The sequence below is a fragment of the Tachypleus tridentatus genome, chromosome 6, assembly GCF_004210375.1.
Source record: "Tachypleus tridentatus isolate NWPU-2018 chromosome 6, ASM421037v1, whole genome shotgun sequence".
NCBI classification, from domain to species: domain Eukaryota; kingdom Metazoa; phylum Arthropoda; class Merostomata; order Xiphosura; family Limulidae; genus Tachypleus; species Tachypleus tridentatus.
This window is the reverse complement of record NC_134830.1, coordinates 127,141,638-127,162,073: the sequence shown is the minus strand read 5'-3', so window position 1 is coordinate 127,162,073 and position 20,436 is coordinate 127,141,638. Positions and strand designations below refer to the sequence as shown.

At 33.9% G+C, this 20,436-nt stretch overlaps 1 protein-coding gene across 2 annotated transcripts in view; it reads left to right on the top strand.

Moving 5' to 3' along the window:
* The window catches only part of LOC143253613 (RRP12-like protein), a 137,226-nt gene that overhangs the window by 29,871 nt on the left and 86,919 nt on the right, over nucleotides 1-20,436 (top strand). For both annotated transcript variants that reach the window (XM_076507730.1, XM_076507731.1), the window contains exons 4-6: nucleotides 2,253-2,329; nucleotides 5,387-5,492; nucleotides 14,987-15,103. In XM_076507730.1, the coding sequence (XP_076363845.1) occupies nucleotides 2,253-2,329; nucleotides 5,387-5,492; nucleotides 14,987-15,103 (300 nt within the window). The remainder of the gene's footprint in view (nucleotides 1-2,252; nucleotides 2,330-5,386; nucleotides 5,493-14,986; nucleotides 15,104-20,436) is intronic.

Below are 20,436 nucleotides of genomic sequence, written 5' to 3'. Positions count from 1 at the left end.
GCTGATCTTGGTGGTTATTTAGGTTCAGGGTTGGACTTGTGTGGAAGTATTGCCTGAATGTGAAGGAATCTTCTAACAGTGTCTAAGGTCAGTTTATCTAATTTATTGGTCAGGATTTCCTGATTATTTGTTGGAGTGAACTTGGTGGCTGTAGAAGCCTACTATGTTGGGAAGTGTGTTTGAATTGCTTGGTTTATGGGTTGGGGGTATCTTGTCTTGAAGGGTCTGGGTGAATTTGTTGCACTTGGTAGTTTTGGTTAGGATACAATTGTCAGCATTGGTCTGGGCAGTATTATCCTTGGCTGATGGAATAGATAGGGCAGTGTTAGAATTTGTAGAAGCTATAATTGGCCTGAAGGCTTTTAAAGTTGAAGTTAGTGGTATGTTACTTGTTTGGAGAAGTATGCCCTTTAGAGATTGCTAGTCAGTGAGAATATATCATGTGTGTTATGTTTATATGTTACCACCTTCATGAAGTATGTGGGGAGACCTGTAATCCTGTATCAGATGTGGTGAATAGTGTGAAGTTTGGATTTTAGGGGCTGTTTCAAGTGAATAATGGATATCTGCTGGAGAAGATAAAGAATGGATGTTCCTAAGGAATATAGAAAAAAGATTAGCTAAGTTTCGGTGGTGGAACACGGCATTAATATCAGCATTCAAGGGTTTACATAAATAAGAAAGATCAGCCAGGATAGAGGGCTAGAGAAAATTCCACCTCAATGAAGATTTCTAGTCTTTCTTGGGTCAGTAAAATCTCTGGGTTTAAACTGGTTGATAAAAATGATGATTTGGCAAGGGGTGAAGTCCAGCAGTAATCCATCAAGAATTACTGGGAGGACTTGTAAGTTATTTGGCACTTGCTGTCTTGAGAGACATCTTAACAGAAATGAATTTGTATGTCTGGTCAGCTTAGCTACTAGTTAAAGTGAAAAAAAGAGAGTAGAGAATTCAAATTATGTATTAAAAATGTAAATATTCTATTAAAATATTTGCATTATGAACTTCAAAATCCAATACAAAGTAAAGCAACTTCTCATCTTTTAATTAAAATAAAAATTGTAATTATAAAATTCCATTTTTTAATATACTTTTGAGCATGCAAACATTTGGTACTAATGGCAAGGCTTTGACATCTTCATGTGTGTTGAAAATGAACATACTTTAATAAAATGAGTAGTGAAATGTGAAAATGTACAGGGAACATGCCTGCGAACATTTTTTTTGCAATGGGTGTATATTTATAGCATCTTGATGGACATACTGTAAATACAAAACAACCTAAAATTAGACTAACTTATATGCAGCATTTAAGTAGTTAATATGGGTTTAATTATTCATTTGCACTTCTGAACTGTACACATAGCTGATTGCAGGTAACTCTTGTTGATAGTTTATAGCTACTTAGAATAAACAAATGTAGTTTCTGTTACAATTTGAAGTCATTTTAAAAGGAAAAGGATAATTCAGATTTACCTAAATTTTTTGTGGTTACAAGATTGCTAAGTAATATGACCAATTTTGTATAGAATTAGGGTAGAGAAAATAACAGATAACATAAAGTTTTACTCAAGTGTTTGAACTGTATTTAGAAAGTTTTAAAGGTTATTCAAATGAAACTTGGGATTTTTTTAGGTGAAGAAATAGTACTTACCTAAGCATGGAAATCACTTTGCACCTGGACTAGTTAAGAAAGAAAAGATGATGTATTTAGAGGCAAATCTGTTTTGAGTTTATTGTTTATCTGCTTTTTTGTATGTAATAAACTTGTTTGCTGAAAGTCTACTAAATTTTGTGAAGATACACACACATTAAAAGTTAGGGGTATCAAAGTTGTCTTGCACTTGGTCAGTTTGACTGAGCTCCTTTATAGTGTGTTCATGCCATTATGAATCTGAGTTCTTGTAGTATCCAAGCATAGATGTTATTATGAAAAATTTTTAGGTGTCACTACACTTTGTAGGAATATCCTTACAATAAACTGTAGACATAGCCATTTTAATAGACTTTTAAATCTTTGCTTTATGCTACTAGAGGGTAATATATGATGAATACCAAGTTTTAAGCAAATATTCAGATATTAGATTCAAACATTCAATTAGTCAATGAGAATATTAAGAATAATTTTTTTATTTTCTAACATGTAGTTTAATGATAGAAATTTTTCTAAAAATTAATGTATGCATGCATATATGGAATTTTTTGTTCTAAAATGTCTGATATATTTCAATGTGTATACTGGTATTTTACAGATGACCACCTTAGAAACAGTTGAAACAGAAAAAGCTCTAACAGCAATTGTCTCTCTTTTGAGCATGGTCATTAAAAGGTTGGAATTTATTCTGTTGCTAAAGGGAAACATCTAAGAAATATAATCCAAAAGTTAGATGTAAAATATTCTGTAAACTAAATATTTCATAAATTGTTTTACATCAAGATGCATCTTTCTTTTAGTTTCGGCTAAATTTTCCCTTAGAAAGAATTCTGTAATTGTGTATTACATCATGTTCTAACATGGGGGACGTATCAGATAAAGGTGATTTTTAGTATTACTGTAATTTATGCTGTAAGTGCTGGTAGCCAGTCTGGTTTACTACTGTTGATTGTGTACACATTATTAACTCCAAAATACACTTTAACTTCCAGTTGCTTTGCTGGAAATGGGAATATGCTATGAAAAAACAACAAAAACATTTTTATACTTTAAAAATGATGCTAATCTTTGTAAAAAAAAAACTGGATGGCTTTTACAGGCAAAACAGTATTGATATAAGCACTTTTGTAATAATTATTTAACGTTAAACAATTAATGTTTGACATTTTTACACAGCAAAAGTTGTACAAGAATGACATGTTTTTGTGTTCACTTGCCTATTATTCATTAGGCAAAACTGTATGTGTTTTTAACTGTCTTAGTTTTGGTTTGCCAGTCTTTGTCATTGTGGAATGCTTTCAGTGTTTGCTGTCTTCTTTTTAAGGCACTTAAAATTTCTTCCAAAGAAGTACAATTATTTAAACATGAATTTTTTTTGCAGCTGCTTTTAGGTAATTCTATTCATTTCATCCACCAAAAAGGTTTTACTTTATTGAATGAAAGAAATCAAGTTTATATCAATGTACTTTGACAGTTTTATGTTTAGAACTTTCAATATAATTAGCATAGAGGCTGTTACAATATATTCTACTCTTGCAATATCTGTTTTTTTTAATGGTTTTTTAAATGGTGATTATTTCTACTCTTAAATAAATTTGTTCAAACCTACTGTGAAATTTAGAAATATACTAAAATCTTTGCAACTACTCGCTACAATATTCAAGGACAGGATATAATAAATTTATTTTATAAGCTTTATTGTTTAACTGTAAGCAGTATTTCTTCCATAGAAACAAATTTTTTGTGGATTTGTTTTTCAAGTCTTTTAAAAGTTTGAGAAACTCCAAAAAATGATAGTGTGGTCAAAAGACACTTGTGTTTAAATTGATGTTCTGTTGATGGAGTTTTCAGTCATGAAATATTAATACTAAAACTTATAGTACAAGTGGTGAAAGCTTTGATATATATTGTTTATGTACTTTAAAACACCCTATAAAATTTATCAAGTGGTTTGTAAAATCCATTTGGTTTAGTGTAAAAAATACCCTGCATCTTTCTTTTGTAGATAACTTGCAGATTGTGTATATAACATCCTTAGATATAATTTGTTTCAAAATGGTTTTATTTTAGAATTATTTCTACTATTTAATATTGGATGTAGTTTTCAATTTTGGTACTAAACTGACAAAAAGTAATCATAACTTTTGCTGTGAAGATGACTATTTACCATCAGATTTACAAATAACCCTGTAACTATAAGTAACATTCACGAGAAACAAATGTAATAGTTTGTTAAGATATTTTAATTAATATGGCTATAATTTAATTGGCTATAACAGTTTTAAGTTATTGTTTATTTGCACAAACCATACATTTTTGTTGCTGCTTAGAAATAGACTGCCATATTTCCCAGACTATAAGATATATCAAACAATAAGAAAGACAAGGATTTTAAAAAGAAATGAGTAGAAAAACTGTTTTAGTATATCTATTTAATCTACATAACTGTATCAGCACAAAAACAGCATTTGCAACATCCTGAGACAAGGGAGCATGAAATTTTATTATTCATACATGTCAAAAATGTCCTCATCACTGCTGCCACACTTATAAGAAAACCTATTTTTTTTTTGTACCCACTAGGATCACACAACAAAGTAATTGTTCTTCTTAATCCAGAAACATGTTCTACTTGATCTGTGTGTGCTACCAAACTCTGAGGTTGCACATCAGTGAGTAGTAACTTGAACAAAAGTTCAAGGCCACTGATTCTCCTCCTACTAGTGACATCATTTGCAGACTTGATGACAGTGATAACTTTTAGACCAGAAGATGCATTGAAGTTTAAGGAAACATTAAAAAAACAATTTATTGTCCACGAAATATGGTGATGTGCACCTTTTTTTTTTTACAGTGTATGGAACCACAATCTGAACTAAATTTAATTGTCTCCTCTAGGAATAACTTAAATATTAATTACATTTCTAAAGCTGAAAATATCTAGACTTTTCATTTAGGTCTTGTATATTCCAGATATTTAAAGGTCTATTCTGTTGTTCATGTGATTTACATTAAAGAGACCAATTAACAGTATTGTGAACCTTCAAATGTAGACCAGTTTGACCATGAAGGTAATGTACACTTTACAAATGCAGGTTTGAACATGCTGTTGAAATAAGTTACCATGTAGTATGATCATCATGTATGTGATTAAAGCACATCATATATCTATTTTTGGTGTCTGCTGTGTAGTAAAATTGATATATGCATCAAATTACACAGCTTTTTCTTCATGTGTTTCATAGAATTATCTGAACAAATGTGGCTTTTGAAACATGAGATAAAAAAATCTATTTTTATATTTATGGTCATTTCTGTGTTTATCATACTTTTATTATTATTATTTAGTTTAACTATGAATTATTTAAATGCCAACTTATCTTGTAGATGATCAACTGTATTTTGAGTAAATATGTATGTATGACTGGCACCAGTTTCCCTAAAGGTGACATAGAAATACTACTAATGTAGCAGAAGGTTTTTGTAAGTTTATAAGCACTTGAGATGTACCTCTGTGATCTACTCAGTAAATTACCTCCCAGAAGCTTCACTGAGAGAGAGAGAGAGAGAGAGAGTCATGGGATAGTGAATGGTAGTCAGTGAATTATTGCTGTTTATCACTTAATATTATTATTGCCTTTCTTTGTTGTAGATCCATGAGTGTTGCATTGTGTTTATTTTAGTGTGTCTGTGTGTTATATATTTATTAATATTTTTTAACTTGAATTTTAGGCTTCCACCCTGTGTACTGAAAGTGAAATTTTCAGAAACTTCAAAAGCGTTTGTGAATCTGCTTGCAAAATTTATCGATTCCAACCATAATACACTTCTTCGTGGGGTAAGAATTTTATCTCAGTATAGCTAAATCATTTAAAGCAATTTTGAAAAATAGCTATTTTATTTGTATATTAATAAGAATTATGGTAATTTATTTGTTTCCATTTTTGTATGTTTAAACTGATAAAATGACTGAAATTTATGAAATAAATTCACAGTTATCTGTTCAACTAAACTTTATTAAAGTGGAAGTTGTACTTAATAATTCAAATCTAAATTAAGTTTTAATATCCAGTTTAACCCTTTTATGATGAGCTTGGCATAATACACACGAGTTCGTCTACATGTTTGCATGAATTAAATATATACACTATAACTTTTGATACAACTTGACTTTCAGTGAAGATTGCAAGCATTTTTTATACAGAAAATAAATTTTTTAATGAAATATTTTTACTAAAGATTTGTTTATGAATATAGTCTGTTTTGTTGCTAGTGTGTGTGAAAAGTGGTTTCATGTTATGATACCCCTTGGTGTGAATTCCTGTACGGGGTGATGGGACCTCCCAGGGAAGGTTCTGTTCATTCATTTTACCTACTCTGGGATCTGTACATCCACCCTTGTGTTTGCTGTGCGTGACAACCTATGAAGGGGAGGAGAGGATCTTTGTGGTTGAGGGGTCCAGCCCTAACAGACAACTTTGGCCTTGAATTCCTGTAGATGGGCAGCCTTAGGGTGACCCCCCTTTGGTCAGTCAGCTGGTCCACTTGGGCTAGGGTCAACCAAGTACCAGTGTTGGATGTTCTCAACAGGTGCTGTGGACATTAAATCTGATGCTGGTGTTTGGATATAATGTTCATGAAAACCCTGGCATTGCTGCAGTGTCCTTGTTTGACATTGTAGTGCATCCCCTCGTGGTGGGTGGGGTCAGTGGGTACTAAATTTTCTCTTTCTTTATTATGGATACTCCAATTAAAAATCTTAATAAAATAGTGATAAACAGTCTTTCAGTAAATGACCACGTCTTGAAGATTCTGAGCAGCAATCCTCACCATCTGTACCACCTGTTGTACCTCATTTTCTTTTATTGCACTCACTTTCAGACAAATCTTTAGGGAAAATGTTTCCCTTTTTCATTGAGAAGGGACTAGAGGGGCATGCTGGTTCTCCAAAGTCAGTAATAAAAAGCTTTGATCTGGTGACGTATTGGTGGAAATATCCACATCTCAACACAGTGAACTCCTGTTGCATTCAAAGACAATTGAGGATATAGAGATTACACCTCATGCTACTTTGAATTCATCACGAGGAGTTATTGCAGAGAGGGATTTGAAGAACATCCCAGAGTCGGAGATTCTCACTGGTTTCTCTACCCAACAAGTTTCTGCAGTGAGGCATATTTCCACTCGCTAATATGAAATTATGGTGCTGACCAATGTCCTCATTCTCACATTTATGTCACCATGTCCCCCTGCCACCATCAAGGCAGGTTATCTTAATTGCAGAGTACGGCCATACATTCCACACCCTCTTGATGTTTCCAGTGTCAACGGTTTGGTCACTCAAAGACGTCATGTTGTGGTTCCTTTATGTGTGCTTGTTGCAGTGGCAAGGACCATGATGCCTATGAGTGGGAAATGTACTCTCATTGCATCAATTCCAATGGCTCTCACCTGTCCTACTTTCATTCTTGTTCTAAATGGTTGGAAGAAAAAGAGGTGCAGCGTTTGAAAATGATTCATAACATTACCTATCCCGAGGCTCGAAAATTGCTGTCCACCACCTCGTCTTCGACGTATGCTGCTGCAATTCATTCCACAGCTTCTGTAGGAGTGCAGACAGATCTCTCTGTGCCTCCTAAAGAATTGTTCTCCAAACAAATGAAAAGTCTTTTGACCTCCATGGATAAAAAGTTGATGAATCAACTTCAATACTTATCTCTGTTCCTTGTATACATTACACCAAACCCCAAGATCCACATCCTTTGGTTCCAGGTACAGGCATTTTCTCAGATCTGTCTTCCTCTCTCACCCTAAGATGCAAAACAATCATTCGTTCATGTCCTCAGTCTCTAGAATCCCCTTCCAACAGCAAAGACCTGCCCAGTTGACCCAGGGCAGGATCCATGGAGATCGATAGACCTCTCTTGAATAAGGAAGGTAAGGAAAAAAGACGTGGTCGTAAACAGAAGGGTTCTTCACCCAATTCACCTACACGTAAATTAAAATGGCTACCCTGATACAATGGAACTGTTGAGGTTTACATTTTAATCTGGATGACATCAAAATACTGATTACTTCCTGCCACCCTCTTTGTCTTTCCTTACAGGAAACATTTCTGAAACCTGCTGATACAGTCACCTTTCAGTGGTTTTTTTATACAGAAATGACAGGCTGTGTGATGGACGAGTGCATGGAGGGGTGGCACTGTTGGTTGATCAGCATGTGCCCATCCTGTCTTTGCCACTCTACACACTTTTGGAGGCCGTAGCTATCCTGTTTCCTTGGGTCATACCATCACTGTTTATTCTCTCTACCTTACCTGGAGAGACACATGATCAGTCAGACCTTGATGTTCTCATTGAACAGTTGCTGTCTCCCTTTCTCATCCTGAGTGACTTTTATGGACATTATCCTCTCTAGGGATGTGCTGACATTGATGGGAGGGGTCGCTCTGTAGAGCGTATGCTCTTTGATCACAACCTTTCACTTTTCAATACTGGTTTTTCTACTTATTTCCATGTGCTTAGTCAGATCTTTACTGCTATTGATCTCTCAATTTGCTCCCCTTCATTATTTTCCTATTTTTGATGGAGGGTTGTTAATAATTCACGAGGCTGTAGTTATTTTCCTGTAATCTTGAGAGAGACTAGCTGTGGTCGATGCCACCTGACCCACGTGCCCTGATGGAAGCTGGATCAGGCAAACTGGCCTTCTTTCACTCCTCTCACAGAACTTGATCCTGCCATTGTCTGTAAGCCATCACTAGAAGATCTGTGTGGCAACACTAACTGACTGTATTATACAAGCAGCTGCTCAATGTATTCCTAAACCTTGACGCATTTTCCACTGTATCCTCGTCCTTGGTGGAATCCTACCTGCCACATGGCAGAGAAGGCTCAAAAATGAGCTTGGGATACTTTTTATAGATATCCCACACTCTTGAACTGCATCACTTTCCAGTGGGCATGTGCACATGCTCGATGGGTAAGACGTCAAAGCCAGAAGGAATCTTGGATTAAGTTCACAACTAGCATATCTTCTACAATCAGTTTCAAGGTCATATGGGACAGGGTTCGAAAGGTCAGTGGGCACTACAATTCTGTCCCCCTCTCCAACTTACTCTCTGATAGCCAGGAAGTGGCTGATACTCAAAGCATCGCTGATATTCTAGGTGAAAGCTTTTGTTGTGTATCTATTACTTCTGCTTCTTCTTCTACCTTTTTAGCCATCAAGACTCGGGCAGAGCAATCACCTCTTTCCTTTCGAGCTGATTGTCTCTTTGACTATAATTGTCCCTTTACACTGGTGGAACTCAAACTTGCCCTTCATCGGTCTGGCAGTCCATTGGTTGGATCTGATGATATACACTATGAGATGCTGCGCCATCTATCCTCTGCTTCTCTTGCTATCCTTCTGGTTGTTTTTAACCAGATCTGGCAGGAGAATGTTTTTCCTGATGCCTGGTGCCAGGCTATTGTCCTGCCTTTCTCCATACCTGGGAAGGATTCCAAGATTTCTTTAAACTACCGTCCAGTTGCTTTGATGAGCTGTCTCTGTAAGACCTTATAGAGGATAGTTAATGCTTGTCTTGTTTGGTTCCTCGAATCAAACAACCTCCTCTCGCCCACCCAGTGTGGGTTCTGATGACAGCGCTCCACCATGGACCACCTGATTCGACTTGAAATGTCAATCAGAGAAGCCTTTCTCAAATGACAACATCTTGTTACAATATTCTTTGACATTGAGAAGGTTTATGATACAACATGAAGGTATGGCATTTTGCGAGACCTCCATATATATGGGTTACATGGCCATTTGCTGCCCATTTTTATTAATTTTTTAATGGATAGGAGATTCCAAGTTTGTGTGGGTTCAACATTTTCCTTTTTTTTCTACAAAATCTTGGAGTCCCACAGGACTTTGTCCTGAGTGTCACACTTTTCAGTATAAAAATTAATGCCATCACTGAACAACTCCCTCTCACTCTTGCAAATGGGCTGTATGTTGACGACTTTCACATTTCATGTCAGTTGTTGAACATGAGGTACATTGAGCAGCAGCTACAGACTGTCCTCAATTGTTTACTGAAGCAGATCACAGCAAACAGCTTTACCTTCTCTCTCTCTAAAACTGTTTGCATGCACTTTTGCCGCCAATGGGGTGGGGTATTCACTCTGATTCTAAACTTTGTGTTGGTGAAGTTGTGCTGTCTGTGGTCTCTGAGACTAAGTTCTTGGGGCTTATCTTTGACCGTAAGCTAACCTTTATACCACACATCAAGCAGCTGAGGGTCAAATGTACAAGAGCATGAACATCCTTTGTGTCCTCTCTTCCACCACTTGGGGAACGGATTGACATTTTATGCTAAAGATATATATTGTGCTCTTATTTGATTGAAACTTGACTATGGATCACTGGTCTATGGCTCTGCCAGATCATTGGCCTTAAAAATGCTAGATCCTATTCATCATCAAGGACTTCTGCTCTGCACTGGGGCTTTCTGCACTTCCCCAGTTCAGAGCTTATACATAGTCTCACGAACCTTCTTTTCACCTCCTCCGTTTGCCACTGTCTTTACTGTATGCTTCAAAACTTCATTCCTCAAAAAAAGCATCACACCTGGGGTTGTGTTTTCCTTCCTCGATGGGCTATGCTTTTTTAGACCAGACGGTCTGCCATTGCTCCTTTTGGTCTTCATATCCTATCACAGTTGGATGAATTGGGTCTATCCTTAGATCACATTGCTGTATTCACTGGTCAGCCCATCCCACCATGGCTTCTTATTGTCTCCAATTGTGACCTATCTTTAAGTCATCAGAGAAAAGTAGACACTCCTGATTGGAAATACTGTCTGCCATTTGCTGAACATCTTTTGAACCATCCTTCTATATCTATTTATACAGATGGTTCGAAATCAGGTGACTGTGTGGGCTCTGCCATGGTTTGTTGTGGTTCGGTGGTTGCACGCAGAATCATTTCTACAGCTGAACATTATGCCATTTCTTTTGCCCTGGATCACATAGAAACTGAGCAGTTCTCAAACTGCACCATTTATACTGACTCTCTTTGTTTCCTACTGACCCTGGAATTGCTTTGCGTTGGTTAACACCCTGTTCTTGCCGATATTCAAAACTGACTGGCCCATTTCTCTTTAATATCTACTTCTATCCAGTTTTTCTGGATATCAGGCCATGTTGGTATTCATGGGAACAAGCACGTCGACACTGCAGCTAAGTCAATCTGCTCTGGCACTATCACTGCTGTGCCTGTCCCATACATGGACTATGGTCCTGTATTCAAGGCTTGGCTCCATGCCAGCTGACAGTTGACTTGGAGTGAGCAATGCGAAAACAAGCTTTTTCCAAATAAAACCCTATATTGGACTTTGTTGCTCGTCTTGCTTCTGTAATGATCAGAAAGAGGAAGTTCTTACTAGACTATCATTGATCACAGTTTTAAACTCATTGTTTTGTTTTATCTGGAACTGATGCACCAGTGTGTAGTTTGTGTAATACTCAGATCACAATAAGCCACATTTTACATTCTTGTCATCATTATGATTTACAACGAGAGCATCATTTTAAGCATGTTCTATCCCAAGATTTTTCCGTAATGTTAGACAATGTCATTGCTAATGGTGACACTGTCCACCTTGGTAATGTTTTTAGTTTTTTAAAGGCCATTAATCTTTTTAATGCCATTTACGTTTTTCAATTTATACATTACACCTTTTTAATGTGGCTCCCTTTTAAAAATCACAGTTCATCTAGTTCAATTTGAAATAAGAAACTGGCCGTAACATTAAGCAACTCAAAACCAGGACTGTAAAGGCCAACTTCAGGTGTCTGACAGCCATTTCTGTAGTTAGTCTTCCTTGTGAGTTATGATTATTACAGTCATGCTAGAGAAAGTTCTTTACATCTTAAACTACTGTAGGTTTTCTCTTGATGTTGTAGACTAGATGCAAACATCAGTTTTATGCCATTTATGTTTTAACTTTGTTTTGTTTTACCTTAATTTCCTTTTATGAATTTTACTAAATTTACTTTTACCTTTTTACCAGAAGTTTGGTGCAGATAGCCTAGCTGCTCTGTGCCATAATACACTAAATGAACCAACCAATCATGTTATGATTAATAAACCCATTCCTAGTCCCAAAAATCTCAAATATTATTTGTGTAATCTCTTAAAACTTCAGAAATACATTTCAAAAATTTGTTTTCAGTAAGACTATATTTTGTCATTTTCTATTCCCTAACTATGTAGGATGCGTGAATTGACCAATGTTGTAATCATAATAAAATTAGGAAATAAATATAAGTTATGCTTTTTTCATGCTAAATGGACTGTGTGATAATGCTTTATATTTACATATATATTTTTCATTATATTGACTTTTCAGTCATGCCTAGCTAACATTACATAACTTGCATTGATGTGGTGCATGTGCACTTATGTTCAGTAATATAAAAATGTCCATTAGTCTTCCCTGTCTTCGCTGTATATCAGTGGACTAGTATTTTGTAATATACAGTATTTCAATTATTATACATTATATACATGTGTATAGATTATTACTGTATATAAATAACTTATTGCACTTGTTTTTCTCAAGATATAGAACAATAAATCAGAAAGTAAAGCAAATCATCTCTTCTTACTATAACCTTTGAACTCAGATGCTGCTGGATATAGGTTGCAAAACCATTTTAAAATTTTGCTTGTGGAGGGTATCAAACAAAATTTATCTTTTATATATACAGTTGAATAACTAAAAAAACCTTAAATAAATACACTGGTACTGTAGAATTCCACTATAATTTAAGTTTAGTAACTAAGATTTAGTTAGGTTTTAAACAGTACGAAACTTCAAGCAGACTAAAGACAAAACATACCTCCTTGAAATCTTGGATTGAAAGAACATGGTAGCCATTTCACAGATAAAAATGGCTGAAAAAACCCCCACTCTGGGGGCATTTTAAGCTGTTGGTTGGTTGTTCATATTTTATGTATTGAAGAAAGAGTCTATAATGGACCATTATCAAAAATGGAAATAGATGAACTAATTAACGTGTTTGATTCAGTACATAAGCTGTGTCTTGGCAAAATACAAAGATAAGAGGTCCTTATTTATATTGCTTGATAATGTTAGTAATTTGAGTTCCTAATTTGTATGAAACTTATAGACTTAGTATTTTGATATCATAAACATCTAATTTTAAATAATGTTACAATCAACATACCATGTGACTTATTAAAATCTTTATTTAGATGTGTTCTTTTAATATTTACTTTTAAATTAAGAAATTAACTCATATATGGTATTAACACTTGAATTAAATAACAATATGATTCCAGACATATTGATATAAATTCATAAAACAGTATTTCAATAAAATATTGAATTGAAGTCAACAAACACATGGTGACATGGCCTTTGACTCATGATCTGTTGCAAAATTGTCAATTGGAAATAGATGAAAATCTAACTTTAAATTTCAAATTCAATCTCATCAAAAGATATAGGCTATAATTTAAATTTCTTAAAGATCAACAAAATATAAATTTTAAGTAGACTCTAACATGTAATAGTGAAATTATCAAGTTGTAATGTGATGCTTATTTACCACAAGTTACATATTTTGCATAAACTTATCATGAACCACAGTAGTGGATCATAATAGGGATTGCAATGAATTGCACATGACACTAATAAAACATTTTGCATTCCTAGTTTGTCTTTGAAGAGGAAAGATCTACCTTTTGAAAGTGCTTTGATTATAGGGTTTTTATCATTTTGTATTAAGATATCTTGAACCTACATGTTTTTCTGACATCATGAAGTTAGCTTTTGTACAAATATTTGGTGGTCTTTTAAAATGCTTTTAGAACAGGGTGAAACAGGAATTATCAGCCAATAAAAGATGAAAATTGGGTAGAGTTACTCTACTGCTTTTTAAACTATACAGTGAGTGTCTTTAGGGAGTCAACACCTATATTATGTATGAAATGAATGGCAAAAAACAAAATGAATAGAAAATGAATTAAATTTTTATTACACGTATTCATGAAATATTTCAAAGACTTGAAGGTTTATTCAAAGTGATATTTTAGACCTACATGTTTTATTTGAAAAGGCTACTTCTCTGCTGGTAAAATTTTATACACACTTAATGGTGATTGTGTCTTGGCCTAGGCATATATTTGCCCACTGATATTCATAATATATGAAGAATTTAGTTACACAGAAACTGTAAATGCTCCGTGTATTCTAAAACAACTTTTTTGATGATCTCAAGCAGCAGGTTAACATTTTATATCTTGAACTAACATGATCAAATAGTCAATAGCTTCAGTAATCATTATAAACTGTATTAGCTAGTTACTAGGTATGTTTATTATCATTACAATGTATATAGTTAGCTACCATATCAAGCAATAATTTGCTCATAGTTGAGCATAAAAAAAGCTAGCAAACAAGATAAATAAAAATTGGAAATTTATATATACTTGTGAATGTAGACTGTGAAAAAAAGTAAGGAAACAAGCCTGGAGATGTTATTCCTTGAACTTCAGATCTTTATTTTGACTCCACCAAGTATAATTCTAGGTAATAGCAGAAAGCCAGAATATAGATTTATAGTTTGAGTAAATAATGTCTATAGTATTTTGCAGATTTTTAAATGCCTAATTTTTTATGTATCCTATATTAAGAATAATGTTATATTTTTAATAATCATTTGACTTTGGGCGTATTAATTTAGAAGGGAAGTATGTTGTTATGGTACAAATGATTCTGTATATTTCATGATGATCGATGAATTACTGTTCTTTATTGTTCTTCTATTGAATTCATAACTGAATTTAAACCTTGCAATGCAATTGACATATATAGTGGTAAAATCATAAAGTATTTTATTTATTTTTACATCCACTTTGGTAAAGCTGATTGTAATTTTGGGTTTCTTTCAAGTATCGCAGGCCTCAACAAAAATATGTAATAAAAACTCTGTATAAATTAAAATCACCAGGGCATAGGCTATGTTTTCAATTTAAATACTCACTGTATGATAGGTATCACTTGTGATAAATTGATAAAGAGAAACAAAGCTTTATATATTTAGTATAGAGTGGTAAATATTGGAAATATATTACCAACATTAGCCAAAAACTACGTTTTTGTAAAAAAAAAAATCCTTAAAGCTATTCTGAAACAAATATTTCAATATATGAAGCAATATTACACAATAACAAGATCTACAGAAATTTAAAATTTTATCGTATGTATTTGTATGTAAAAATGACAACAATACAATGTTTTCTTGTTTTTAGCTTATAGGTTGTTTGTATGTGTCTCTGCGTGCTCAAGATGTTGCAGTTTGGAATAACTCGTCTACGTTACAGGTCTATAGTGTTCTTCTGAATTGTGTTACTCATCCAAAGCCAAAGGTAAAGTCTAAAAAATAACAATTCTGAATAACATGTTTGTCAACTTTTATTGTCAGTGTATTACTTGTGAGATACAATCAAGTTTTAGGCTGGTAGCTCTGTTTTCATGAGGTGTATAATACAGTCTGAAACATCATTTTTCGACCCATTCAGACCTCTATTACAGGTAGAAATATCAGTGAAAAAGTGGAGACTATAAGTGAATTATTATGACCTTACAATTTAAGTAAGTATCTAACTTTTGTTAAAGTGCTTTACTGAAGAGTCTGTAGTTTTAGAGAAATAAAATATTTTGTTTTGATTTCTTCTATAATTCATAATAAAATATTCATTATTTAATGTAGTTATTTGCATCATTCTCTGAATAGTTAACATGAAACATTTACATTTTGAGTATAAAAAATACTTTATCTCAGTTTTCACATTTCATTTTTATAATGTCTAGAACTTCCTATGTGAAGGTGAACAGTTTTTTGAAATGAATGTTTATATTTTTTTTTGAATTTTTTCAGTTGTATCATTAACTCCAGATATCGTCATCAACGTACAGTATAATGAAATGTTTAAAATTAATAAATGGAAATATTTACATATCTTTTAAATTTTTACAGTATAGATTTGAAACTTTGATCTTTTCACTTGTAGTTTATTTTTAACTATCTTTCCCAATTTTTGGTCTTATATTCTTGATGGCAACACTGTTAATGTGCTCCTGTGGTGCTCTGTAATGACAGGGTGACTCGCGTACAAGGTTGAAACATCTATCTTGCACATAAATGACTGCATCCTGCTTAGACATTTAAATAAGGCAGGATATAAGAAGTTAAACATATAAAAGTCATAAACATTTCAAATTTGCATTGTAAAAAACAAATAATACATAATTAAGATATAAATATAAAACTTAAATGCAATGTAATTGTTTAAGAAACTACACATATAAGGTGAGAAACAATTGCAAAGCACTATATTTCCTTCAAGAGAACAAATGAATTAAGCATCTTTTCTATCTCATACTACAGATTCATACTCTAGTATAAGTTTCTTCAGGCTATAACTGAACAGTGTGAATTCTGCTCTTTATGTTTGTTATAAACATGCTATGCAACAGCAAACTGTTGCTTGGCAAAATAGCCTTGACTTTGCAAGTGGACATGACTGATCTTAAACTTAGAAATATTGGATTGTTGTTTTACACAGGAAGAAATTTTTGGAAGTTTCATCCCAGCTAATGAGAGACAGCTGGAAATTTAATTTGACTGCATATGTTAGCCTCTTACCCTTTTTTGTCTAAGAGCTCTTAAACTTGAGAGTTTTAACATTGAGTGAATACTGTAACAGCAAAATCTGCAATTTTAATGGCTGTTTTAGATGATGCTTTTTAAAATAAAGGAACAAAAATGAGTTTTTTAAAACCTTAAATTATAACATACTTAATAATAGTAATTTAATTAAAATACATTTATAGTAAAGTGGTTTAATTAAAATTTGAATTGAACTTAGTAAAATCTCATGACATTTGCAGAAATTGGTTTGAAGAGTTAGTTGGCATCATAGGGTTAAGAAATGAGCAAATATTTCCAAAACACATGCATCTTTGCTGATGATATAACTATTCCTCAGTCTTTTAAACATTGAACAAACTTGCTCCCATCTTTTGTACTCCACATGAATGTCCTTGACAAATTCTTATTTGAAAAATTATTCACTATCTTCAGTGCACCCTCTAGGTATTGTGTATGAGCACCTATATAAAATATAGAAGTTGTAGCTTATACCCTAGGACCTTTTTTTAAAAATATGCAGCATATTTTGTTTAATTTTTGTGTTTTCTTTATGGCTTAAAATTTATGGTTATAATGTGTGTATGCTTATATGTATATATAAATTTAAAAACAAGTGGAGTGCATACTGTCTGTTTATTGCTGTTTTTATCACCAACAAGTGTCAGACACCTACTGGAGAAGAATCCTTAGCCTTAAACACCTGTTTACTTACTTTCTTTGGTAATATATAATAATGTAATTTCCTGACATTTGGCAAGCCACAGACAGGAAAGTTTATACAGTGATAAACAACAGTAGATATAAGTTTGTCTATATTTGCACAACTGTAGTTGTAGTGCAAATAGTGTGGAGATTACAATCATGTACATAACCATGTTGAATTTTGTTAAATGGATAGAAAGAGAAGAGCATGCCAGGTTAAAAGATGAAGTATGAGAGTTTGTTAAACAATAAGAGGAAGTAAAATTGAAAGGAGAAATGGAGAGAAAGGAAAGACTGAAAACAGAGATAGAGAGAATAAGAGCATAAATTGATAAAGAAGAAATCAAGAAAAAGAGAGAGGAGAAGCTGCAAATGAAAAGAATAAGATCACAATTTGAGAAAGAAGAAAATAAGAGGGAGAAGAGACTAGGAGGAGAAAGAATACGAGCACAAATTAAGATTACAAAGCTCTCCAAACCAAAGGAAGAAGGACCAAGAAACGACAATGCAGTTGGGGCCAGGCAGTCTTAGCCGTCCAAATTTAATGAACAGAAAAATGACACAAATCCTTTCCTGAAGAGAAATAAAAGATTTGCCCAAAATCATAACTGAGATGAAGGTAACTGCCAATCTGTTTCAGCTCACTTCTCACAAGAAAAAGCCTATAAGTACATGCAGGAATGATGTCTGAATATGCCACAGAGTATGACAAGTTGAAAGTGGCTTTACTGGAATGACATGAACTTACTGAAGAAGGTTTTCACTGGAAGTTCAGAGAGATCAAACCTGACATTGGAGAAATTGTATTTTAGTTTTTGGATAGTCTGAGGTGATACTTTATAGGATGGACTAATGAGGGACTAGCAAACCCATTCGTATATGAACAGCTCATGATTATGTGTTCAACAGACAGATCCATTTTCCTAAAGGATAGAACACTAAAAGATGTGGAGGAGGTGCCTATTCCATAATTGATGGTTAGTTCACGTTTGCAAGTGGGTCAACAGTGCCAGCGGTGTTAGTAGCATGTGACAAACGTCAAGAGTTGATACCAAATCACAACATGCCAGTAAGTGAAGGATATGTTGGGGACAAGAAAGTGAATGTTTTGTGAAACACTGGGTGTTGTAGTGCAGCAGTGATAACCAGTCTAGTGTTTGATGACCAAATGATGGGTAAAGTACATCTTTGTATGCTAAATGATGAGACAGTGAGAAAGTCTCCCATAATGAAAAATGTAGATGGACAGTATATCTTAGGGCCATACGTATCAAATAACTAATATATAGTTAGTGGAAAGAAACAAAACAGGGGACTGGAAGGGAGTATTGAATAAGACCTATCAAACAGTTTTACTGGTGAACCCAAACTCAAAGACAGTTAGAAACACTTCTGTGACAAGTGGGCTAATGGTCAGTGTTCCAAAGTCAGACAGAAGGTTTTAGTTCTGCTACCCACAACCAACAAAATACTCACCTGATGGTGGAAAGGATCTTTCATGGTAGAGAAAGTGGTCAACAGACTGCCATTGTTTCATAAACTATCATGGGCTGTCACACCAGTCTGTTGAAAAGGTTCTTTGAGTGGTAAGAAAACCTTACAGGTGCAGCTTATTGATGTATAGATGGACATTTTAGGTGTGGCTGTCATAGAATGACTTTGTTGTAGAAGAAAAAACCTACTAAGCCTGAGTAGGGAGGAAATGTACAAGGTTGTTAACATAGTTGAAGAACTGACTACTAGTAAGAAGAAGAAAGAGGAACACAGATAGGAAATACACAACCCAGACAATATGAGATCAAGTTGAAGATTCTGTTGAGATGAAACCGTATTGGATGCCCTAGTGAAAAGAGACTAATAAAGGAACTGCAAATGTTAGTGTAGATTATATGAGAAGACTTAATATACTTGCTGAAAACAGTCTTTGTACATAGTGAAAAAAGAAAAAAAAAATCTCTTGAAGAGGGACTTTATTGTCAGATATAAGAGACTGTTTTGCATACATAGTATTATTAATTAATTTATCTTGTGTTTGTAGTTTGTAGTTTTATTTATATTGCATGTTTTACCCACGGAAAATTGGTTTACGCACGATGCTGAATTTAAAAGAAAAGTTATTTTGTGCACCAAGCAGACTGGGAAACATGCAGCTGGTAAAAAGTATACAGTGAGTGAAGCAAATGTACGTTGTTGGCGTGGTATGAAAACCAAGATGGTTTTCTGCAAGAAAAGTACAAAGTCATTTACTGGCCCAAGAAAAGGAAGATATCTTGAAATTTATGCTGCTGTTTTAACATATTTCAGAGAGATATGAAATAAAGGACTGCTTGTAACGAGAGAAGTCCTAATGTTAAAAGCAATAGAATGTTTAGAAAATAGTGGCATTTATTTCGAGGCTAGTCATGGCTGGTGTTAGAAATTTATGAAAAGAGAAGTTTTATCCTGAGGCCAAGAACAGGAGTTAGTCAAAAATTGCTATCAGATTTTGAAACAAAACTTATTGAATATCAACATTATTTGGTCTACACCAAAGGAATCAATATTCCCTAAACCAAATTGGTAATGCAGATTAAATGGCATTTTTCTTTTGAAATGCTGTGCAACTATGCTGTGAATGCCAATGGAGAAAAGCAGGTGAAAATGAAAAAAAACACTGTTTATGAAAAGTTAAAGAGTTAGTGTCCATGCTATGTGTAACTGCAGATGAAAATAAATTAACACTGTATGTCAGATTAAACAAAAAATTATTGCCAAAAGAAAATTTTTGCAAATATGTAATAGTTTGTGCACAAAAAAAAGTTAATGGAAGAGTAGTTGGGATGTGTATGGGAATGTCAGCCTGGTGCATTATTAAAGCATTGAAGCACGCTTGTAATGGATGCATTTTGTGGCCGTCTCTCCGATAAAATCAAGAGTGGGTTAAGGAACAAAATCAGTGATCTGGTGATAATTACTGGCAGAAACAGGTCAGTTACAGCCTCTTGATGTGTCCATTAACAAGGCATTCAGAGATTATATCTGATGCTTGGCTGAATAAAGAAATCATGCTTTGACACCAAGTGGCTAAATAAAAAGGGCATCAGAATGAACAATAGGGATTTCAAAAGTTTGGAAAGAAATGTCAGATGGTATTATTAGAAAATCATTTTTAAAATGTTGTTTATCCAATGTGGAGGATGTAATGCAAGATGACATTCTTTTGGACAGTAGTGAATCAAGCAATCAAGATGCTTCTTGAACTTCAGAATATAACAGTGAGTCTGAAGAAACATTGGACTAGCATTTTAATTAAAAAAAGAAAGCAGTAAGAAACATTATTGTAATGAAAATTTTAAATTTTCTTTA